Source organism: Puntigrus tetrazona, chromosome 24 (genome assembly GCF_018831695.1).
Source record: "Puntigrus tetrazona isolate hp1 chromosome 24, ASM1883169v1, whole genome shotgun sequence".
Lineage (NCBI taxonomy): Eukaryota > Metazoa > Chordata > Actinopteri > Cypriniformes > Cyprinidae > Puntigrus > Puntigrus tetrazona.
The window spans coordinates 12,255,233-12,281,446 of NC_056722.1; the positions used below are offsets into that span (position 1 = coordinate 12,255,233).

Here is a 26,214-nt window from a genome sequence, read left to right on the forward strand (position 1 = left end):
ATCTTAATAAAGTTTACACTCTTTCAGTACAAAGTGAGGTACAATATTATGTGAGCAGCATGTTTATGCACTGTTAAAATAAATAAAATACAAATTGTGTTTGAAATACTTCTTGTTACTTAAATTGAAATAATTTTACAGTCATAGTTGTATATTTTTATTACCATATTCATTAAATATAAGAATTTCTAGCTTGAAATATATGTGCGTGCTTGTTTATATGATTTTATTAGAACACAATTACACTGACATAACAAATGTATACAGATCACTTAAAAATGTCTGTATGCAAATTTTGTATGATGGACAGGTGTACATTTTGTACAGTACAAAATCATTACGCTTATGGAACGTCCCCAAAAACAACGTGTGTGTGTCACCCTGCTCAGATTGACAATTTTGAGTCATTTTGTTGGGCCATTTCATTCATGGTATGAACATCATTGCTTCCACAATAATGTAAAATATTTTATATTTGTATTGCTAACTAAAACAATAAATGATTATTTTTTACAGTATGTCATACATAGAATTAAATGTTATTTTATTACCACCTTTGTTAAAAGAAAAGAATTCTATAATTTCAGTGAAAATTTTTAATATTTGTTTTTCTTTAGTAACATGATAGTGACGTGCAGTCATATATAATTATATATTTCTATATTTTTTAAAATAGAGACAGTCCTCTCTTTAGCTTTGAAATGGTTGTGTATGTGTGTGCTTGTTTACATGATTTTATTAGATCACAAATTGGTATTACACTGACATAACAAATGTAAATTTGGTTTATCACTTAAAAATTGCAAAATGTTTGTGTGAGGGACAGGTGTACAGTGTTTACAGTTTGTACAGTAAAAAATCATACCATAGTGTAGCAATATTCCAAATGCCGTGGTCAGTCACGTCGTCCACAGATGCAGCTTTGTGGAAGATTCAATACGCTCCATAAAATCTTCACAAACATTATTTGACGTCTCATTTATGGATTTGCAGCCGAACAAATACAGCAAATACTTACAAACACTAAAGGTCACATATGCATATTTTTAATAATTTTATGAGGCCAAAGGTCAAAGCTATTAATCTTTTTGTCGTATGGTATAGGTACTACTTATGTAGTGTACTCTGAGGGTTCTGGTACACACTTTGTCACTCTTCTTTCTCCATCAATCTGACTTCCCAAAAAACAAGTACACTTCTGTAATGTAATTGAAGTGCTTTATTTTCACACACTTATTGTGTACTTAAGTTTATCTTAATGTACTAAAAATTATTCTTTAGTATTTCTTAAGATCATCGAAGTGTACTTAACTGCTATTTTGAGAAGAATATGAACTAAAATGCACTTTTAAAAACAAAATATGTTAAAAGTGCATTTAGTTACCACTTGTAGATAGTTGTGTACAATAGTACACTCAAAACTATCTTTCATACAATAGTACACTCGTGTAATATAAGTAACTAATTTTTTTTAAATACATATGCATATTAAAAGCAATTAAAAACCATTCACAGTGAAATAAAGTTATTTGCGAATGAAAAAACTATGTTAACAGTTCTGAAATTAAGACTTTTATTTGTGTATCAAAAAAAGTTAACCATTTAAAATCAGAAATCAAAGATGCTGTGAGAACATCCAAACCAGTAGAATCATTGATTTTCAATAATTTCTTGTTTCTCTGCACAAGAATTCAGGACTTTCATTAACAGTGCCATATAACACTCACGTTTTTGTGCATACTACAAAGTCTTGTGCTTTCCTAGATGGCTATTTGGCAAATGCAGTGATCTTCTGAACATTCTGATACAGTTGAGTGTTATCAGCACAATGATTAGACAGCTGCTGCAGTAAAGTGCTAACACAGTCCTCTCCTCTGGCAAAAAACACTTTGACAGCCGGATGTCAGACCTGGAGAATGTGCCCTACAGATAGTGACAGAATATACAATAACATTAAATATTCATATATAATGTATACGTTTCTTATACTTTTAAATAATATGAAAGCTAGTAACATTTCATCCATTAAACACTATGACTATGTTAATTTAATTTCATGAAACTTGAACTGTAAAAACTATTTCAAAAAGCAACAGAATGAAGTTAAATTATATTGAATTTCTTTAACTCATGTCAACTTAAAAAAAAAATGGGACTATATAAAATTACAGGCCTGAAAAGATATTTGAACTTAATTTTGTGTAAAGTGTAGCTTTGTTTAAAATGATAAATTATGTAAAGTGTAGAAATTGTTTAAAATTATATTTATAAACTATGAGGTACAGAGGTACATAAAGAATAAATTAAACATTTTCTAAATTCAGGAGTCTAAATCAACATAGCATTCATTGAATGACTCACTGAATAAGTTGTCTGATTCAATTGTTTTGAGTACACTACTACAGCATTTTTGGCCAGGTAGAGAATTAGGAGTGTAATGTTTCGGGTATCGTACAAGTCATGGTCATTTTCCAAATCATACTGACCATCCCTATCCCCTTGTTAGATGAGACTTGAGTGAGCAGAGGACATTTGTACCATTATTTAATCGTTTGGAATGCACTTGTCAAAGGAAGCAATTTAATTTGCTCATTATCTTCAGCAGGGGTGTTCCTGTGGCAATGAACAGCATAATGTGCATCAGCAGATGTCGCTGTTAATGTCATAAATGTATGTTTATTTGCAACAATTATGCTGAAACAATAAAAAGCAATTTTTTTTCGTTTTTAAAATATGCGTAATTTTACTGTACTGGGGTGTTAGGACGTTTTCTATTGTAAGTATTCATAGTACCGCCAATGTACAAATATAATGGTAAAACATTCTTATTCAGTCAGGTTAGAGAGTCCTGACAGAGCATCATATGCAAAAATTTGATTGATGATCCCCTCATAAAAGTTCCATAGCCCTACACCACTCCACCCTAACTGGAGGCTAATTTACACCCTCCACCCAACTGGACCATCTGTTTATCCACCCCACCAATTCAAAGTAATTAATGACCCCTCGTGTTTTTTGGGAATGCGTTTTTTTGTGCATAACATTAAAACTTTTCAAAAATAAAAAAAATCAATGCAATGTTTTTCAGAAACAGTTAAAAAGTCAAGACGATCATTTATGTATCGTTAAATGGAAAGGGTTGAAATATAAAAAAAAAAAAAGTTAAACAATGAAGCCTAACATTAGAATTTTAAAAAACATACATATACATTTCTTACTGATACAAAGTTATTAAAACTGACATATTAAAACTGCATGCAATAATAATTAAAATCTTGTAGTCTAACACATTATAATTTTAAAAGGCAGAATTTGTTAAAAAATTAAAAAATAAAATAAAAAGAGCATCTTTTGCTGACCAAAAACAAAATGTGGTAACACTTTAAAATACTGTTCATTCATTAATAAAGAACTACACAAGAATGCACTCTGGTAACTAATAGCATTTAACAAGAAACTTGTGTTTGATGAATTAGTATACTAGCTAGTGAACTACTATTAGTGCTTAATCAAATGTGGTAATTCACTAGCTAATCAGTAACTACATTTTTTTCAAGAGGTATTAAGAAATACTGTCTACAGGTTCATAATTACTATGAATAATGTATAATGTATGTATAATTATGTTTAAGAATGTTCTTCTCAAGAAAAGTTTTTTTTTGTTTTTTTTTTACATGAATGAAATGTTCCTTGTAGGTTAGTGGAACGTTCTGGAATCCTCCCATTACCTACAGGGAATGTTCCATATAAGTTCCTAGAAGGTTCCCAGAAAGTTCTCCTAACCTCTTTACTCCAACACCGGTGCTGTAGGTTGGTAGCTTAATCCAGTACCCTTAAGTCTCATAGAGTGCGGCATGAAAGATGGACAGATATGTACCTCTATGTATATGTAGACTGGTCAAATATCACTGAAATCACAATATGTATTCTCAAATATATATTAATTATAAGTAATTATTTAATGAAGAGACCGATGAATGAGTGTTAGTCAGTCAGTAATACGAAATGACCGTTAATGTTTTAATTTTGTGAGCTCCTGGAACACAGGAGAAAAGCAAGTGCTGAAGAAATGCATGCAGGGAGTATGTGCAGATCTGAGGATGCGCAGTAAAGAAACATACAAACAAACTCATTATACATTTTGACTACTCATGTCGTAATTTCAGCTATTTTCATTATAATGCGATTTGACTATTTTGATGTCTACACTTTATTAGAAGCTTATTTCAGGCATAATAAAATAGTTTCAAAACATTTCAGCATTGGAATAACCAGGACCATCTGGAACATTTGAATTAATTTACATAGCCTAAAGTCCTTGCAAGTAATTTTTTAATTGTCATATAGCTATCAAATAAAATTCAGAAATACCACTTCTTTTTTTAAAAAATGGGAAGCATATGGGAATGTTAGAGGAACATTCTATTTGTTGGGTAATAGGAAACTGCCCGTCTTTTTTTTCTTCCAAATCGGCCTATGCTGTTTTGGCTATTAAAATAGTTTGTTTTGCATTTTTATTAAGTTAATTTAGAAAAACAGTTTGTAGCATTTTTATTACATAGTTGTGTTTTTTTTTTATTTTTTTAAAGTAACTACCAAGTGGCCAGCCGCAAACAGTAAGCTGATCATAAAGTAGACCTACATTTCCTCAATTCTCAAATCGTCACGACATGCCTAAACAAAAAATCTATATATAGCTACTGAAACAGTTCAAGCATGTAAACATGTTTAACCTGTTACACTGCACCCCCCATTTTGGGACTTATCACTGAAAATGGCCTACCTAAATTTAAATGGTTTAGTTTAGTTTAGTTCAGTTTAGTTTCTGACAACAGTGTGCTACACACACAATTTAGTTATCTTTGGAAAGAAGACACATTGGGCTTTATTATGTATCATCCAGTTGATAATGCTCAAAATGATAAAAAGTTAAAGACACTTAAGTGGCTTGGAAAAAAGTTCCACACTGAACATCTTTTTTTGTAAAATAAATCAGGTCTGGAGCAATCCAGATAAGTAATGAATTGAAAGTCACATGTATCATGGGTTTGTATTTCAAATTTGAAGAAGCTACCATAAAGTAATTTTGGTAAAAGTTTTAGACTATGTCTACCCCCTTCCGCCTTTCAATTTGAGGAAAAATAACAATGGAATGTATGGAAGGGTTCTACAAAAGATTTTAGTCATTATACATACCACTGCATGGTTTTTCAATTCTAAAGTAGGCTAACAGACTGAATCTTAGACATTGCTTAAGTGATTTTTTATTTATTTAATTGAGCACTAGCTACAGTAACAATACTTTTTGGAGTTTAAAAAATATTAAAAAGAAAGCAAAAAGGGAGAATTAGCTTTGCATGTCAAATACATTCTCATGATTAACAGACACACTGAGTGCTGGACATTCAGTCAGTAAACTCAGGCTGATGTGCGTTCATGCGATCATGCAGTTCTCCGTTTGCTCTTACAGAGACGCTGTCTGGAAGGCCGCAAAGAATTCCGCCTTTTTAAAAGAGAATTGTCTGCATTTGAAAGAGAAAAGCATGTGCGGAGGGGAAAACTGCTTTTTTTCGTTGGAGGCAGAGCTTATATTCAGGAGCAGGGTGAAATCATTCTGTCTACTTAATATGCTTTCAATTCAATGACAGGGATTCCCTGTTTTGACTTTAATTGATCTATCAGGTAAACATTACAGACATTGATACAGGTTTTTTTTATGTGTAGGCCTATGTGCATGTATGTGTGTGTGTGTGTGTGTGTATATATATATATATATATATATATATATATATATATATATATATATATATATATATATATATATATATATATGTATATATATATATATATATATATATATATATATATATATATATATATATATATATATATATATATATATATATATATATATATATATATATATATATATATATATATATATATATATATATATATATATATATATATATATATATATATATATATATATATATATATATATATATATATATATATATATATATATATATATATATATATATATATACATATATATATATATATATATATATATATATATATATATATATATATATATATATATATATATATATATATATATATATATAGATACAGACGTGGACAAAATTGTTGGTACCCTTTGGTCAATGAAAGAAAAACTCACAATGGTCACAGAAATAACTTTAATCTGACAAAAGTAATAATAAATAAAATTCTATAAATGTTAACCAATGAAAGTCAGACATTGTTTTTCAACCATGCTTCAACAGAATTATTTAAAAAAATAAACTCACTGAAACAGACCTGGACAAAAATGATGGTACCCCTAACTTAATATTTTGTTGCGCAACCTTTGAGGCAATCACTGCAATCAAACGCTTCCTGTAACTGTCAATGAGACTTCTGCACCTCTCAGCAGGTATTTTGGCCCACTCCTCATGAGCAAACTGCTCCAGTTGTGTCCGGTTTGAAGGGTGCCTTTTCCAGACTGCATGTTTCAGCTCCTTCCAAAGATGCTCAATAGGATTGAGGTCAGGGCTCATAGAAGGCCACTTTACAATAGTCCAATTTTTTTCCTCTTAGCCATTCTTGGGTGTTTTTAGCGGTGTGTTTGGGTCATTGTCCTGTTGCAAGACCCATGACCTGCGACTGAGACCAAGCTTTCTGACACTGGCTAGTACATTTCTCTCTAGAATTCCTTGATAGTCTTGAGATTTCATTGTACCCTGCACAGATTCAAGACACCCTGTGCCAGACGCAGCAAAGCAGCCCCAGAACATAACAGAGCCTCCTCCATGTTTCACAGTAGGGACAGTGTTCTTTTCTTGATATGCTTCATTTTTTCGTCTGTGAACATACAGCTGATGTGCCTTGGCAAAAACTTCGATTTTTGTCTCATCTGTCCACAGGACATTCTCCCAGAAGCTTTGTGGCTTGTCAACATGTAGTTTGGCATATTCCAGTCTTGCTTTTTTATGATTCGTTTTCAACAATGGTGTCCTCCTTGGTCGTCTCCCATGTAGTCCACTTTGGCTCAAACAACGACGGATGGTGCGATCTGACACTGATGTTCCTTGAGCATGAAGTTCACCTTGAATCTCTTTAGAAGTCTTTCTAGGCTCTTTTGTTACCATTCGGATTATCCGTCTCTTAGAGACGGATGCGGCTACGTCCAGGGAGGTTGGCTACAGTCCCATGGATCTTAAACTTCTGAATAATATGTGCAACTGTAGTCACAGGAACATCTAGTTGCTTGGAGATGGTCTTATAGCCTTTACCTTTAACATGCTTGTCTATAATTTTCTTTCTGATCTCTTGAGACAACTCTTTCCTTTGCTTCCTCTGGTCCATGTCGAGTGTGGTACACACCATATCACCAAACAACACAGTGATTACCTGGAGCCATATATATAGGCCCAATGGCTGATTACAAGGTTGTAGACACCTGTGATGCTAATTAGTGGACACACCTTGAATTAACATGTCCCTTTGGTCACATTATTTTCAGTGTTTTCTAGGGGTACCATCATTTTGTCCATGCCTGTTTCGTGAGTTTATTTTTTTAAATAATTCTGTTGAAGCATGGTTGAAAAACAATGTCTGACTTTCATTGGTTAACATTTATAGAATTTTTATTTATTATTACTTTTGTCAGATAACAGTTATTTCTGTGACCATTGCGACTTTTTCTTTCATTGACCAAAGGGTACCAACAATTTTGTCCACGTCTGTATATATATATATATACATATTTATATATATATGTATGTGTGTGTGTGTGTTTGTTTGTGTGTGTGTGTGTGAAAATTTGAAATTTGTGTATTTAAATAGTAGAAATTTGAGAGACTGCCTCTATATGTGTGTATATGCCTGAATGACCCTAATGACGTCAAGCTGAAGACGGAGTCCTATTGGGCCTGGTTGGTTCCTGGGACTCCTGATAATCTGCAGCTGACAGATACCGGTGGACCAAGCAGACCGCTGCCAGGGTGGTTGTGGAGGCAAGAGTTCGATAAGGCCATGGAAAAGGATTATCGGACTGCCTCAAAGAGGTAAACCATCCGACGCCCCAGAAGGGGGAAGCAGTGCCCTGCCAACACTGTATACAGTGCTAGTGGGAATCTGCTAACCTTGACTGGGGACATTGTTAGGCGGTGGAAGGAATGCTTTGAGGACCTCCTCAATCCTGCCAACACGTCTTCCACTGAGAGCAGAGGCCGGGGACCCAGGGGAGGACTCCACCACCACCCTGGTTGAAGTCACTGAGGTTGTTAAGAAGCTCCTCAGTGGCAAAGCACAGGGGGTGGACGAGATCCGCCCCAAGTACAATTCTGGACTGACAGAAATTCTGGACTGGCAGACCGAGGTGGTGGTTCTTCTTTTTAAGAAGGGGGACCAGAGGAGTGCTCCAACTATAGGGGATCACATTCCTCAGCCTCCCCGGGGGCTGGAGGGGGTCTGGTTTGGTGACCACAGGATATCGTGTCTGCTTTTTGCGGATGATGTTGATTGTTGATGCTGCATCTGGCCAGAACCTATAGTGTGCACTGAGGCAGTTTGTAGCTGAGTGTGATGGGCTAAGATGAGAATCAGCACCTCTAAATCTGAGGCCATGGTTCTCAGTCGGACAAGTATGGCTTGCCCCCTTACAGGTTGGTAGGGAGTTCCTGCCTCAGGTGGAATAGTTTCAGTATCCTGGGGTCTTGTTCACGAGTGAGGGGAGGATGGAACGAGAGAACGACAGATGGATCGTTGCAGCTTCTGCAGTAATGCGGTCGCTGTACCAATCTGTCATGGTGATGAAGGAGCTGAGCCGCAAGGCGAAACTCTCAATTTACTGGTCAGTTTTTGTTCCTATTCTCAGCTTTGGTCATGAGCTTTGGTCCATGACCGAAAGGATGAGATCCCGGATACAAGTGGCCGAATACATGAGTTTCCTCCATAGGGTGGCTGGGTGCTCCTTTAGAGATAGGGTGAAGAGCTCAGTCACTCAGGAGGAGTAGACCCGCTTCTCCTCCACATTGAGAGAGGTCAGCTGAGGTGGCACGGGCATCTGTTCTGGATGCCTCCCGGACACCTCCCAATGAAGGTGTTCCGGGCATGTCCCACTGGGAGGAGGCACTGGGGAAGACCTAGGACACGCTGGAGGGACTATGTCTCTCGGCTGGCCTGGGAGCGCCTCTGTGTTCACCCGGAAGAGCTGGAGGAAGTGTCTGGGGAGAGGGAAGTCTGGGCATCCCTGCTTAGACTGTTGCCCCCGTGACCTGATATATATATATATTTCAGTCCTTTTTGTAACATTTGTGATTTAAAATGGTGCTGCTTTTTCAGCATTTTTGACCATTTGATTTTCAGGTTAGAAAGAAAAGCAAATTCTAGTTATTGTGAGTTCTTTAAACGTCTGTTTTGTCTTTAAATGCTCATAAACGGGCCTGCAACTGTGTGGCAGTTGCATAATACAATGTCTGAGTGCATAGGTCCTTAGGTACTGGTTATCATGCGGCCTGTCTCTCGTGGGGCTCCACTCCTGGGTCTGTCATGAACTCTGTCAGTAGTTCTGTGTCTTGATGCAAGTCTGCTGATGCCTGCCACTGACCCATGGCCAGGCACGCCATGGCCAGGTGGCGTTCCTCGTCCATTAAGTGACGTTGTGTTTTCATGGCTGTTTGAAGGATGAACTTGGAATGACTTACTGACAATACCAGCTTTTTATACCCACAGAATGTTGAAATTGATGCCACAATGAAAAGGGATGTCTTTTTGTATTGGTCCCAACATAAGGCACACATGTACACAATGAGACCATTACATAAAACACAAAATGAGGTGTGTCTATCACCCCAATACAGTTGCCTCCCTATCCCAAAAATGTCTGAAGTGAAACAAACATCCACTAAGTCTCTCACAATATCCCTAACTTATTGTGAGTAGTGTATGTTGATATTTTTACAACTCAAATTATTCTTTCTCCTGAAGCTAGATTTAACAAAGGCTCTTTTTAATGGTAAATTAATAGCTCTTTGCTTAATTATAATGAAGTAAAGTCAGAGCTGGGAAGACTTATTGACTTTTATTGGCATAAAGTAATGCAAGAAAATTATTTTGGTTCAAATTGGGAAATGTTAAAATATAAAAATTGGGAAATATCTAAGAAAACTCAGTGTTAATTTGTTAATATTGTCAGTGAAAACTCACAAAATCTTGCCTGAAATTTTGTCTGATAGTATATTTAGTATATTGAGTATATTTAGATGTTTTACAAATTAAGTTGAATGACTTGTATAAATCAATAGCAGAAGGTGCTTCTATACGGTCAGGACAAAGGTGGCTTGAACACTGAGAACAGATGTCATCCTATTTTTTTCAGGTTTGAGAAAAATAGGGCCAAACATAATTTTATTTGTCAATTAAACATCGAGGAGGCTGAATATCCTAAAGAAATTTCTCAATTTTGTTACAAGTTTTATTCCAATTTGTATAAATATAAATTTAATCTAGCCGATCTGGATACTTTACGTGTGATTGTAAGATTCAGAAATTGCTTAGAGAACTATCTGCTTCTCATGCTCAAGCTTTGATGGCTTGGAAAATTATTTACAAGCACAATTTTTCAGTGTCATTTTATTTGGAACAATTGTTGTATTCTGTATAAGCACAAAGGTTTTTTTGAAGAATTGGTTTGATAAGGGTATTGTTTTAGTTTCTCAGTTATTTAATACTCAAGGGTATCTTATGACTTAAGATGAGTCTCTTGTATTTAAATTTTCCTGTGACTCCCAAGGCGTTTTCACTTTTGCTTTCTGCTATTAATCCTACTATTGTTTCTTTATTTAGAGATGCAAAACTGGTTAATATGCCCATAATTAATCTAGCTGATAAAATATGTGGTAAAGTTTGTTTTTCACAGAAGAAAAATAACAAAGCTATTTGCTTTCTATTTCTAAAAGAGGCTGCTACCAAACCTTGCTCTATCGCTTATTGGTCTAAATTTGTTAAAAACCTTAAGTGGGAAAGTGGTTATTACTTCACAAGTTTTTTGTTACCAACAAGGTAAAAAAAAATCTCCTTCAAATTTATTCAGAAATTTTACCGTTAAACATTTTCTGTGTACGTTTAAGAAGGATATTGATGTTAACTGCCCTTTTTGCTCTTCACACTTATGTCAAAAAGTTATTGTATGATGTCTCTGTGTTTATCAAACAAAAGGTTTCATTTTAATTATCATTTTGGAAATGTTGTTTTTGGGTATTTCAGCCAAGGTAATGTTAATAACGAAGCTTTTGTTATTAATCTACTCATTTTATTACTCAAGCTTTGCATTTATAAATGTAAATTTTCTAATAGAAAACCCTGTTTCACAGTGTTTTATAAGGAACTGGAAAGCAATTTTTATATTATTCAAAGAAGCACTAATAGAAAGGCGATCAAAACTGTCCGATTGTGTTCTGTCTTTAACATTTTCTTTCTAAGAAGCAGGCACACCCTTCTTACTAAAAAGTTTCCCCAGCTTTCTCTTAAGCTTGAAATATGCAATATAAATTTCAAGAACTTCTGTTTAAAAACTTTAAACAGAAGTTCTTGAAATTTATGTTGCATATCTTTCTAAATAAGTAGAACTCAGTACTCAGTTATTTCTCTCACAATATTAACATAACCATAAGACTGCTGTTTTGACATTTGAATGGTTATATTTATGGGTTAATACTGCAATCAACTGTATATTTCATTCTTATGACAAGGAACATAAAAACTGCTCTGTAAATGAGGATGTGTTTTCCCCTAAATTTCCATTAAAAAATATTATGGTGGGATTTTGAGATTGATTCAGGGGTGCAAACAATAATGCTTTAAATTTTATGCGAGCAACTATTGTGCATTTATGTGTTTTATGTTTGTCAAACTAGTCTTAAGTGATATTGCACATGCTTGATGACTGTGTAAACGATAAGGTAATGCTTATTGTTGTACCCATAGATAAAGAGTTAGTGAGCTCTTTCAGTATCTATACTTGTTACGATGCATAAAATAATTCTGTTATAGGTTCTTAGCTAAAGATGAATGATAAAACAAACTATAGTAGAATGTTGCTACTAGAATGTTGTAATGTTTTGTGATGTACCAAATAATTAAAAGCATCCTAACTTACATGTTATGTTTTCCCCTGCAACATGATTTAACACAAAAACAAACAAAACTACTTAACTACTATGTACTTGCACCAAAAGATAAGTACAATGTATTTATTGTGTTCATATTCTACTGTAAAACACTTTTGCTACTATTGAGGTGTGATGCAGGTAAGACAATTAAATATAATCATAATATAAACATAATGCTGGATTTTATGAAGTTACCTTAACACCATAACACACTCACTGTTACTGTATACATATTCAAGGGAAATATATAAAATGTTTTAATCAATCTTAGTTTTTATTCTGCATTCATGACATTGATTCTATTGCTTGTATGACAGATGTTTTTCTTCAAATGTGTGTAAAAAAAACTTTCCCTTGATTACACTAATTTTACCAACCAAGAGCCTATACTGTTTTACATTTTAAAGTTTAAAGCACATATAGTTTTTGAGTAGTTTCAATATACCACTTCAAATACACGTCCCCAAACAACATGAGGGGTAATACATTTCTTTAGATTGGTAGGGTGCATAAATAGATGTCCACACAGATGTCTAGTTGTTGGTGTGGTGGGGGTATACACAAACAGGTGTCCAGCTGGGTGGGGGCATGGAATTTTTATTAACGATCAGTCGTCAAAATTTTGTCCTATAGTGCCCTGTCAACGGTCATGTTCTTCATTGTTTAATTAAATTTACACCGACTTGATATGACTACATGATTTGACTACTCAATATAAATTAAACTGTGTTGACTGAACCAATTCCAAATTATGTAATGGTTGGTTCAATTTTACATTATGTTTCATTATTTCTGGAATATTCCCTAGATGTCTCTTGTGAATAATTCAATTGTCTGATGAGTTGGGTCTTGATATGATCATGTTTGGATTGTGAATGATTGTTTCATTATTGATGTTTATTGTTTGCTACCATAAAGGTCATATGGACTTGTTTTATATTTTATTGTTCTTTTTCTTTTCAATGTCTGTGATCATAAAAAAAAAATAAATAAATACAATGCAATCCTTTTACAAAACTTCTCCTTTTGCATAAGAGAACTGGAAAAACATGAGGGTAAACAAAACCTAGGCTTTAATTACCAGGATGAAGCTGGGGTTGTTGCGGTTTCTCCAGCTGAAGGACGGGACACTGATCTCAGGATAGAGGTTTTCATGCAGTACTTCACAGCCATGGTGAGTGTGGCCACTCAGAATTAGGCGGGGCTTGAACCACCACAAGAGCTGTTATTAGAGAAGATTGTTGGTTTTTAAATCTATACATATGTAATGTACTTGATCATGAAATTGATTAATTGTGTTTACCCAGGAACAAGGTCATAATGTAGCATATTACTTTTAAAATTAGCATTGTCCATTGTCCATAACATTGTCCATCACATGTTTGTGTTTACTGAGCATCTTGTTTTACCTTTTTGGAAGCATTCTTAGATATAACATCATAACGCTCCTGAAATAGCTGGTACCGTTCATCCAGAGGTGCTATGTCTACACCTGTACACATGGCATCACTCACTCTATACAGAGGGTAATGCTGGGATCAACAATACCATTATTATATTAAAGAACATTTCTGTTTTGAAAAACTGCATTTTTTAGAGCAATATATTTACAACAAATACCATATAATATTGCCTTCTACTTCAAGTACATGTACATGTGACAGAATACATTTAGCTACCATGATAGAGAAAAAAAACCCACACAGTCTCACCTGTAGTAGAACAGGTGCTATTGGGGCAAAACTCTCTGTGTTCTTGCACTGGTTATTATGCAGGGCACCCTAATAAAGTAATAAGAATTAAATGTACACTAGATCAACTGCAATAGAATCAGTTAATACATGCATCACACCATTTTTAAAAAAATAAAAAGGTCAAGATTTTAATAATAATAATAATAATATAGCTGCATGCAACAATTACGGGGCTGTGCTTTCAAAAACCCAGAAAAATATAAAATACAACCTCTAGTAATATGATTTATTGGCTTATCACACCAATAGGTGCTGCTTTTATTTAAATCGATGTGGTGTGGTGTGTGAGAGTTGAAAATGGTGCAAACAAACTTTGGTGTCAATATGTTAAAGCATTGCAGAGATTACAGCATTAAGGTTTTTTTGGCTTCATTCATCAAATTGGTACTGTGGTGTTTTATCTATCAACACAAAATGCATAACTTTTTATTAACATGGTCTGAACATGATATGATATGATTCGATTTAGATGAAAATTGGATATAGGAGGAGTTAGAAACAGAAGGTTTTTCAAAATGGCAATGGTAATGGACTATTGCAACATTGGTATCACTGTTCTCAGCATGACCCAAGGAATTAAATAAGTCTCATTACAATATGCTCAATTCACAGAGAGCTATTAGCGTTTATTTGAAATGTAATTATAATGTTTGTCCACAGGGTGGCTTTCAGGTCATGGTGTTAATGGTACATACATAGTTTTGTGATGGTACACCAATGCATTCATAAAATCTATCATTTTAAAATTATAGTATTCTATGACAATTTCATGTTTTGTTAGATTATAGCACCACCAATAGGCACAATCCCACCATGTCCTTAGAGTGTGCCCATACATGCATGTCAAATTTGGTGAAAATATCTAATTTTGTATTGAAGTTAAAGAAATATTTTATATTTTGTTTGCATTTTTTGCCACTTACTATCAAAATTTGAGCAATTGGGCATTGCATTAGCATGTAGCCAAACAATTTTGGGCCAAACCATTCACAAGATATGAGCAAAAATAGGCATTTTCTAAATCTATTGACCACTAGGTGGCATAGTGCCAAAACACTGCTTGTAGTCTCAGGTCATGCTTGTTGACAGTTGACTAAAAAATTTGCCATGGTGACAGTTCAGACTGCCCATTATCAGTGTGCCAATTTTCATAACTCTCCTTCAAGTGGTTCTATGGGCTGCTACGGAAATAAAGGAAGAAGGAGGAAGAATAATAATAATAAGAAGAATGCCAACAGATATAATAAGTGCTTGGCCCCTAATAATCATTATTGTTTTTATTATTAATTTGGCTTGAGAAACTTACTAAAATCCTATTTAAACCTATTGTTATTGTTATTATTATTCTGAGACAAAAATGTCTGACTCTTATTTCTTTAACTCTCAAAACTACAAACTCAGCTCAGATCTTCAGACTATTCTCACAGAATGGGCTTTATCTTTTCTAACTGATCCAACAATTTTTGATAAAAACTAAAAATTAAAAATCATAAAATTCCCACTTACACTGACAGAATATTCAGATGAACCAAGACTATTCAAACTCCAACTGACAAAATTTAAATCTAAACCCAATAAAGCCCATTAGATTCAAAGACTGTTTGATATTACTATGATTATGGTACGGCAGCAAACTTCCTTTATTATTATGCAGGAATGAGAGTACAGTTCCTAATCAGATCAGCCTAGAAAATCACTACTTTTCATTTTCCACCAGTCTTAGTACACGAACTACAGAAGAGTCCATTTTTTTTTTTATAATATAAACTCTTTTTCATTTTTGAACACAATGCTACTGGTCTTATTGGATTCAATTATCTATGCTAAGCTATGCTAAAAGTGCTATCGCCGCACCCCAAGATAGGCTGAATGGATTCAAAAAACTGTAAAACTCAACTTATTAACTCTGGGGGAGTGTTCCTTTAATGAATTAGTTGATCTATGCAGTTTTTTCAACATATACACATATATATATATACACACACACACACATATATATATATATATATATATATATATATATATATATATATATATATATATATATATATATATATATATATATATATATATATATGTATATATATATATATATATATATATATATATATATATATATATATATATATGTATATATATATATATATATATATATATATATACACTCTCATACACATATACACACTATATATATACACATATGCTTAATACAAACAATATAACTTCAAAATATAATCTTTAGGGCATTTCTGGTCTATTTAAAATGCAGCTCTGTGTTTTTAAATATATACACACACACACACACATATATATACATATATATATATATATATATATATATATATATATATATATATATATATATATATATATATATATATATATATATATATATATATATATATATATATATTTAAAAACACAGAGCTGCATTTTAAATAGACCAGAAATGCCCTAAAGATTATATTTTGAAGTTATATTGTTATTTTAAGTTATATTGTACCGCATTAAGTTATATTAAGCCTATATTAATCCTTTTTTGCATTTATCTGTGGTTTTACATAATAAAAAAGAAAAAATCAGTATGTATATATATATACATATACCTGAATGGAGCAGTTAAGAGCCTCTGAAAGTTTTTGTAACTCCTTTTCCACACGTTGGCAGATGGGACAGTGATCGCCATGTAACGCAACACTATTCACCAGCAAAAAACTAAAAATAAAAAAACAAAAAAACATGAATACAAGGACCCAATTAACTATTTTTGTTTAAATTCATTTTGAGCAATCCTTCACAAATAAAACTTCACAAAACAATGACAAAACATGGAAATGCTTAATACATTAGGAAATCACAGTATTGTGGCTGCAGTGTCAGCTTTGCAGGATGCAGTTGCACTCAGTCAAACAAACAGACCTTGTGGTATGCCCAACTGAAGATGACCTTTACATTCTCACTCCCTACTCGTCACATATTACTGCTTGGAAACCCTTTAAATAAGAAACCCTTGCTGTCAATATGCAGATGCGAGATACTGGGAATTATATTGTCATGATTAAATTTTATACTGGGTAATGATATTGGCATTATTGCACATACGTCGGGTGTGATATTTCATTGTGAACAGTCACAACAGCTTTATTTATATTACATTATGTACACATTTATTGCCCCTAAACCTACCATATTCCAAGTCTTCTGAGACAAAATAATTAATTTGTGAGAGGAATAGATGCAGTCTCTGTGCGCAAATTCAAACAATGACGTAAGAAGAAGCCTTACCTAAGCCTTTGTTGTGAAATGCAATTGGCTCTTGTGTTTCCCATGACCAATCGTGACATGCTATTGAGAAATGCTATTGGCTCTCGTGATCGACTGCATCATTCTACAGGGTGTGATGAACTTTTTGAATAAGATGTGAGGGCTATAACGGAGTGCAATCATTTTCAGTGAATAAACCTTGAGTTTTCTTCTTCGCATAAATACATTGCATGACTTTAGGACTTGGAATGTAACATGACCTTTTTGTAATGCTTTTATGGTCTGTTATGGTCAGTTTTATAAATACTCCACTCTGACTGTACTCATATTTGCCTGTGTGCATTTTATTATTATTATTTTATTTTATTATTATTATAAAAAAAAACACATATGCATCATTATATTAAGACAAACAATTGAAAACAATGGATGACCTTCACATCAAAAAACGAGTACCCTGTGTGTCAAAAAGTTACCCCAAAGGATCCTGACCAAGCGGCTATATGTGACGACTTGAGAGTAAACACAAATACAAATACAGTTGAAGTCATAAGTTTACATCCACCTTACAGAATGTTAATTATTTTACCAAAATCAGAGGAATCACAGAAAATGCCTGTATAGTAATGACCTGATAAGATATAAAGACCTGAATTTGATAGTCCACTTTAGACATTATGCTAACTATAAGTAACTTAGCAACTACATGGGTCTGGTGTAAATGGGGGTGAATTTTAAATATAACTTATTTTGTTTTCTGCGGGATATGTAAGTATTCTCTGTAGAGGGCAATACTACATGGTAAAAAAAAAGATTTAGGCAAAATAAGAAAAATGTATACATCTATATTATGTTCTGCTTAAAATATTTATTAACTAAAGAGATAAACATTTGACTACCTAACATTAACAAAGTACAATAAATTCCTTAAAAAATATATTTTTCATCACTGGTTCATGTTAATTAATGCATTGTGTAATTGTGTAATAACTTGTGTCAATGACCTATAAGCAATTTTAAAAATAATTTAGTTATCTATATGCTTTAAAAAAAGATTTTAAATCAATCAATCACAGATTGTATCAAATCTGTCCCTATCATAGACCCAGCGCAAGTTTGTGTGCTAGTCCGATAAAGTTCTAATTTTCCCGTCCAGTGCTACATCTTTTAATTAGCAAATGCAATTGCACCCATTTGTGAGCTCATAGGAGTGAAGGTCTAAAAAAGAGGTGTGTTCAGGCGCATTGCTATTTTGAGGAACTGAAAATAGACTGCACCATAGACCAACTCAAACCTTTTCTGAAGGAGCTGTATTTTTTATTTAAAGAGCGTGTTAGGAGAAAATGCGCAGATCTCTGGGCAGATCCACAGCGCTCATTGACTTTGATTATTACTAGGGTTGGGTGATATATATCGACCAATATATTCATGCGCATCTCGTCAATAAAGACAGTTCTTTAATTTATCCATGAATCTCCATCAACTGTTTTCAAATGGAGCGCCAGTTAATACACATACACATTGCCAGTCTACCTGCCTTACTAAGCATTCTTGTTTATCTGATTGTTTGCCACGCGTTTGGACCTTGCCTGCCTGTTTGACATTGCGCTTCACGTATCTGCCCTTTGGACTCTTTGCCTGGACTAAAATGCCTTTCTGGTTATGACTCACTGTCTGCCTTCTCACTATCGTTTATTGGATTATCCCTGTGTTTGTTGTCAGATCGGACTGTTTCACTGTTACTGACCCCATTGCCTGGCTTACCGTTTATGCTTTCTGTTTCAACCCCTGCTTCTGCCTCCTCCTTACACACTAAGTTTACATGTGCAGTATATTCTTAACATCAAAAGTGTGGGAAAAAAATGAAATTCCAATTATTATTTTTGCATAAAAAGTTTACATTACTAATTCATCCCTGCAGTTCATACAAAAGAGACCATAAAAAAGACAATTCAGTACACATCAGCTTATAAAGTGACGAAATACTATTAGTCTCTTTCAATATTGGTTGGCCTTATAATGACATATATTTTGTCTTTTAATCTGATCATGATACAATTTCTTTGGAGTAAAGATGTATAGCAATTACATTGATGGTGTCATGTACTTCAGTCACAAATATATTATAGGATTATAGGATAAGTTGAACATCTCTGCAAAGATAATTTGCAATACCAATTCCGATACCTGAGATTCAGTATTGGCCAATACCGATCTGATACTAATGGTTCATTTCCACTGAGCGGTACGCAATTATGTCCATTTCCATTGCGAATGGTAACAAAATAGTGAACCATACTTTTTTGGTAACCTTCATAAGGGTACCTAGCACAGCAAAAGGTACCAAAAGGTTGGAGCTTAGTTTATTTAGTTAGCTTGAGTTTATTTAGTTATGTGCAGAATTGTGGCATCTTTCGAATATTCATTGATTACTATGGTGAATGACGTCAAATCAGACTTCTACAATATGGCAGACAATATGGCCCATAGAAACAGTCGCTAATGACACACCTAGAGAACCAGTAGAGCAGCCTCAGCTAGTCCCTCCAACATTTGCATAAAACTGACAAAAATGTCAAGACTTGTGCTTATTGTCACACTTTGTCAATTGTTACGTTCCCTCATTCACCACGCCTATCAGTGAAGGGTACCAATGCCAGTGGAAACGAGCCATAAAGTCAAATTGTAAAAAGTGCTACATTACCTAAAAAAATTACTTGAGACAGGCAGCAGAGATGCAGCACACACACTGCTTGCCCATCATGAAATGTGTTTTATTAGTAAAAGAATGTGTCACTATTACTAAAAGATAGTATGTATACAGTTTAAGTATACAGTTTAAGCATAAATGTATGTCCAACACTCTTGAAGTGTAAGTTAGTTGAAATGGTAATGTCATCAAAATACTTTTGAAGTGCACATTTAATGTTCTGATCTGTACGTTGCAAAACTTAGGGTTGATACTTAAGTTGTACTTTAGTATACTTGGAATAGTTCCACTTTAGCACAACAAAGTATACTTAATACAACTTTAATTTGACCCTAGCATTACTTTAAGACAACTAAAGTGTATCAAGTACAAAATTAGTTGTTTCAATTTAGCAGAATTTAAGTATACCAAATTACAGGTGCTGGTCATATAATTAGAATATTATCAAAAAGTTGATTTATTTCACTAATTCCATTCAAAAAGTGAAACTTGTATAGTATATTCATTCATTACATACAGACTGATATATTTCAAATGTTTATTTCTTTTCATTTTGATGATTATAACTGACAACTAATGAAAATCCCAAATTCAGTATCTCAGAAAATTAGAATATTACTTAAGACCAATACAAAGAAAGGATTTTTAGAAATCTTGGCCAACTAAAAAGTATGAACATGAAAAGTATGAGCATGTACAGCACTCAGTACTTAGTTGGGGCTTTTGCCTGAATTACTGCAGCTTGGCATAGAGTGAATCAGTCTGTGGCTCTGTTCAGATGTTATGAGAGTCCAGATTGCACTGATAGTGGCCTTCAGCTCTTCTGCATTGTTGGGTCTGGCATATTGCATCTTCCACTTCACAATACCCCATAGATTTTCTATGGGGTTAAGGTCAGGCGAGTTTGCTGGCCAATTAAGAACAGGAATACCATTGTCCTTAAACCAGGTATTGGTAGCTTTGGCAATGTGTGCAGGTGCCAAGTCCTGTTGGAAAATGAAATCTGCATCTCCATAACGTTGGTCAGCAGCAGAAAGCATGAAGTGCTCTAAAACTTCCTAGTACACAGCTGTGTTGACCTTGGACCTCAGAAAACACAGTGGACCAACACCAGCAGACGACATTGCATCCCAAACCATTACTGACTGTGGAAACTTTGCACTGGACCTCAAGCAACATGGATTCTGTGCCTCTCCTCTCTTTCTCCAGACTCTGGGACCCTGGTTTCCAAAGGAAAATAAAAATGTACTTTTATCAGAGAACATTACCTTGGACCACTCAGCAGCTTTTTGTCTTTAGCCCAGGCGAGACGCTTCAGAGGATGTCTGTTGTTCAAGATTGGCTTGACACAAAGAATGCGACAACTGAAACCCATGTCTTTGCATACGTCTGTGCGTAGTGGTTCTTAAAGCATTAATTCCAGTTCCAGTCCACTCTTTGTGAATCTCCACCACATTTTTGAATGGGTTTTGTTTCACAATCCTCTCCAGGGTGCGGTTTCCCTATTGCTTGTACACTTTTTTCTACTACATCTTTTCCTTCCCTTCGCCTCTCTATTAATATGCTTGGACACATGTGCTCTGTGAACAGCCAGCCTCTTTTGCAATAAACTTTCGTGTCTTGCCCTCCTAGTGGTCAATGGTCGTCTTTAGGACAACAGTCTGCCCCGTGATTGTGTAGCCTACAAAACTAGACTGAGGGACCATTTAAAGGCCCTTTGCAGGTCTTTTGAGTTAATTAACGAGTTAATTATTAAGTTGATTAGATTGTGGCAATTAATTGTCAGTTATAATCATCAAAATTAAAAGAAATGAAGTTAATATGGGAGTTAAAACATGTACCATTTGCTGTTAATGATATTCACACTGCGATATTGTGGTTATAATATTTAATCAGTTTGCATAAGCATAATCTGCTATATTAGCAACACTAATAATTTGACTTGCTTAGCATGTTGCTGCTAATTATCCTTTTGAACTTGAATCAGATTTTATTACACACGCTATAAAATGTGTTAACATTTCTATTTATAAAGCTATATAAAGCTGCACAAAAGTGATTAGAATTTTCACTGCCCCTTTATTATATAAAGCAACCAATGAATGGTTATTTTCTTTGAAGAGTTCTGTAAATCTTGCTGAATTGGATAGCACTGTGTAACAAATGAGGGGTCTGAGGCGTGCAGATCCATTCACAGGCTTTTATTTGATGAAGGCCTGGTCAAAGCAGGCATTGCAAAAGACAGAAAACAGGAGTATAAGAGGCAAGGTAACAACAGAATCCAAAAACAGGCAGAGGTGGGGTCAGGCAGCAAACAATCAAAGAGTGAAAGACAGGCAGGGTCAAAACCAAAGAATCTAGAACAAGGGAAACACAAGGCTAGGCTAAATAGGAACAAACAAACAAACAATGCAGGTTGAGGGGCCTGCTTCAGAATTTATAGTCTTAAAACAGGAAGTAGCAGCAGAGGGAGTGATCACAGATCATCCAGAGGTAAGGGCTCCCTCTGCTGGCTTGGTGACACACTGCTGCCACTGCTATTAGCAACAATATGAATTTATTATGTATGCTGCTGCTATTACATTCGCTACATTCAATCTGAATAACTATGCATACTGCTGCTACAGATGCACAACATACTTAGAAATGCTTTAAGCCTCTTTTAAATAAACAAAAATTTGTTAAAGAGCTCACATACCATCTGTTTTTCAGTCACTGCAACTTCCGCCTACTGCTGCCGCAACTAAAGCATAGAATTATTTACTATGCATACTGCTATTAAAGGGTTACTCCACCCCAAAAGGAAAATTTTGTCATTAATCACTTACCCCTATACCATTCTAATCTTATAAAAGCTTAGTTTGTTCGTACAAATTTTATATTTAGGATGAACTGGGGGGATGGTGACTGTCCCACTGACTGCCAACAATTGCCAACTGCTGCTAATATTAACATAATGCTGTATCTGAATTTGCAATGCCATTCTGCTACTATTAAACTCGGTAAAATTGTGATCTAAAAGCTGCTGTAAGTGACAGCATTAATTGTTTGACATGATTTGCTGTGCATACTGCTACTGACAAACTGAATTCTATGGTACTGCTGCTACACTCTAGAGTTAAATTAGTTTTACTACTATCTTACTATTGGCTACAATGTACAGAAGTAATGCTTAGAAATTATTCATTATTAGTAGTATCTTTGCATCTTTACAAAGTTTAAAGATAATTAATCATGAATTAAGAACAAAAAAAAAAAAATCACTCTTCACTGTTGTTGAACCAAGGTAACAAGTGAAATAAAGACATCGGCCCTTTTAAGAATGCGAGCTGCCTCTTCTGAACTGCATTGCAATGTACCACAGTACATGTTTGAGCAAGGCCATATGCCATATACAGCTTTTATAAATAAAGGTCCCAAAATTTAGATTGTTAGGGGGGTTTGGGGGAATGCTTCCCTGAGAAAACGTTGATTTTTTTCTGACTTGCCTGTGTGCATTTTAAGATGCTTTAAGGCTTAAATTTGGATAATAATATAGGTTTTTAAAACCAAGTCAGGGCAGCAGCCTAGTATCATAAATAATTTTTCAAGATTTTTTTTTTTTTGGTACATATTTTTTAAACATGCGAATCAGATTAGATGTTGCAATGATCCAAACTACAAACTGGAAATTATTCAATTAATTATTTATTGGCATTACTTATTTTATAAAGCCATTTTTTCTAAAACAGCCCATTATCTTTCGAGTCAAATTCTTACATTTAATCAGTGAATTAGAATAATTAAATTAAATTAAAATTATTAAATCAAGCTGCATCGCACACTTTTTAATGCAAGACATGACTGCATTTCAATGCAATTACAAATGCATAAATAATGTCTTGGTATATTAAACGATATTTGAAGTGATTTAAAACATTAAGAAATAAATTTAAATGTAAAAATTAAAACCTTATTTTAAAACAGTTTGCAGAAAATCGATTAATAATTAAGCCATTGTTATTGAACTGAATCATTTAAATGGTTGATTTATTCTGGAACAAAACGCTGTCATATTCCTCAGTGTCACGCTGTGACACAAAGGAGCACTCGACGAGGAAATATTATTAATAACTTAAAACAAATTAACAAATAACATACAGGCAGGCAGAATGACCAACAAAAACCACACGCATCTAAGGATGAAGACCGGCCCTCCCCCTCCCTGAAGGTTCGTCCTCACACCAAAAACAGAAACAGGAAAGAGGGAACCTGGGAGGAGGTTCTGGTGGGAGACGATGCAGAGACAGGGAACGGGAAGCCAGAGCGATGGAGGACTGAGGAGGAGCCGGGGGGAGGGAGGAGCCTGACAGAGCCAGAGGAATGAAGGGACGAGATGAAGCTGGAGGAGTAGAATCCCGAGGCGACAGATGGTCGACAGCCAAGCAAGGCAGAACCATAGCGACAATGGAGCCGTGTGGAGCTGGTGGACTGATGGGCCACGGAGGAGAGAAGGGAGCTAGGAGCCAAGGGGGAGCCGATGGGTCTACAGGCCAGACGATGAGGCGAGGGATCCTCCACCCATGACGTCGATGGTGACAGGCAGACCCATGGCGAGCACCAGAAGATGAGCTGAAGGTGAGTGCAGGGGCTGCTGGGAAACATCGAAGGCGGGTGGATAGGGTGGGCAGACTTTGTGCGTGGTAACTGGAGGAGGCGCGGGCATAGGAGGGAACGCTCGTGGCACGGGCAATGGAGGCACAGGACAGCTGGACAGAACCAGCGGGCAATCAGGATGGCTGGACGGGACCAGCGGACATTCAGGATGGCTGGACGGGATACAGGGGTGGTGCCAGGTCTAAATCCAGATCCCAATCATCCAGCTCATTTTGTAAATCCAGCAGCCCCAGATGGATAATCAGCTCATCTTCAGCCGTGGTGCAGTGGGCAGATCTCTACTTCGTGCTCTTGCTGTACCAGGCGTTCTCCACCGTGGCGTGCTCTGTTGCTGGCTCACGCAGCTGGTCTGACGTCATCGGCTCGGATCTAGCGGCGATCTTTGGCCCTGTCGAGTCAATGTTGTGGTACTCAGAGATGCAACAGAGTGCAATGGCTGTGCTTGGAATTATTTTGTTGGCAAAATATGGCAATATGGTGTCTAAATGGTAAGTCTTTTAAATTAACTTTTTAATTTAAAAAAACAAAACACATTTGTAATCAAGGTATTTGATTAATTATATGAAGTGGTATTAAAAAAAAAAAAATAAATAAAAATATAATATATATATATATATATATATATATATATATATATATATATATATATATATATATATATATATTCTGCCCCTGTGTCTTTAATTTGTGATCATTTTAAATGTATTTTAAAAGACTGAATCAAGCAAAATACTTGATTGTCAAATCACACATCATTAAAACAACAACTTCGATATTATTGCTGTTACTGAAGCAGACGGAGGCTGGAGTTAGAATAAAACAAAGTATTTATTTAAACAAAGCAGAATGAGGCATTAGGCAGAATGAGGCATGTCTTTCAGTCAAACAAAAACATGAACACGGGAACACAGGTTCAATCTGAGAAACCTGGTTGGGAAACCTGAGAAACAGGAGCACAAGAGACAGGGAAGCAGACGCTACAGTGAGTACACTAATAGGGGCAGAAAAGGGGGCAAAAGTATACAAAGTTCAAGGCCCCAAGGATACGATCGGGCAGCGTGTCCACTTCATGCAAACGGGCTCCGACAAACTGAAGAGCTGTGGCGTGTGCTCTTTGGTGGGTGAAGTGAATGATCCAGAATGGGGTGCAGGTGCTCGAAATTAAAATTCAGGTGAGAGTGATTGCTGGGATTGGGTGGAGATTGAGTCTGGCCGATCCATGACAATCGCCAACGATATACATTGCACAACCCTACTTGCTAACGCATTGTGGCAGTTGAAACGACAACTGCAAACTGACCCCATGGGAATTGTATTGATTTTAACTATAATGGTGTCTACTCATATTTAATGGTAGGATGTAATATGGCATTCTATAAGAATTAGTGTGAAACTTTTTTTTCAGCCGCGTAACGATACTCATACTTTGCTGTACACTATTTACCAATATTGAGCTGAAACTTGACTTTTCTAATTTAAAAATCACAAATCAAATTGCAATTGCAATATGTGTCAAAGAAAATTGCTATTAGATATTTTCCCTAAATCGTACAGCCCTAGCCTGCTAATAAAATACCCCCCCTCCCCTCAGGTAATAAATAAATAAATAAATAAATATAGCTGCAAGCAGCGATAGTGGGCCCAAGCC

The 26,214-nt window shown here is 35.0% G+C and overlaps 1 protein-coding gene across 2 annotated transcripts in view; it reads right to left on the bottom strand.

The window, feature by feature from the left end:
* Nucleotides 1–1,549: 1,549 nt before the first annotated feature.
* The window catches only part of mppe1 (metallophosphoesterase 1), a 47,908-nt gene continuing 23,243 nt past the window's right edge, over nt 1,550–26,214 (bottom strand). For both annotated transcript variants that reach the window (XM_043227151.1, XM_043227150.1), the window contains 5 exons: nt 16,543–16,651; nt 13,895–13,963; nt 13,592–13,714; nt 13,264–13,404; nt 1,550–1,923 (listed from right to left, as the gene is read on the bottom strand). In XM_043227151.1, coding sequence (XP_043083086.1) covers nt 1,741–1,923; nt 13,264–13,404; nt 13,592–13,714; nt 13,895–13,963; nt 16,543–16,651 — 625 coding nt within the window. In that variant the 3' untranslated portion in view covers nt 1,550–1,740. The remainder of the gene's footprint in view (nt 1,924–13,263; nt 13,405–13,591; nt 13,715–13,894; nt 13,964–16,542; nt 16,652–26,214) is intronic.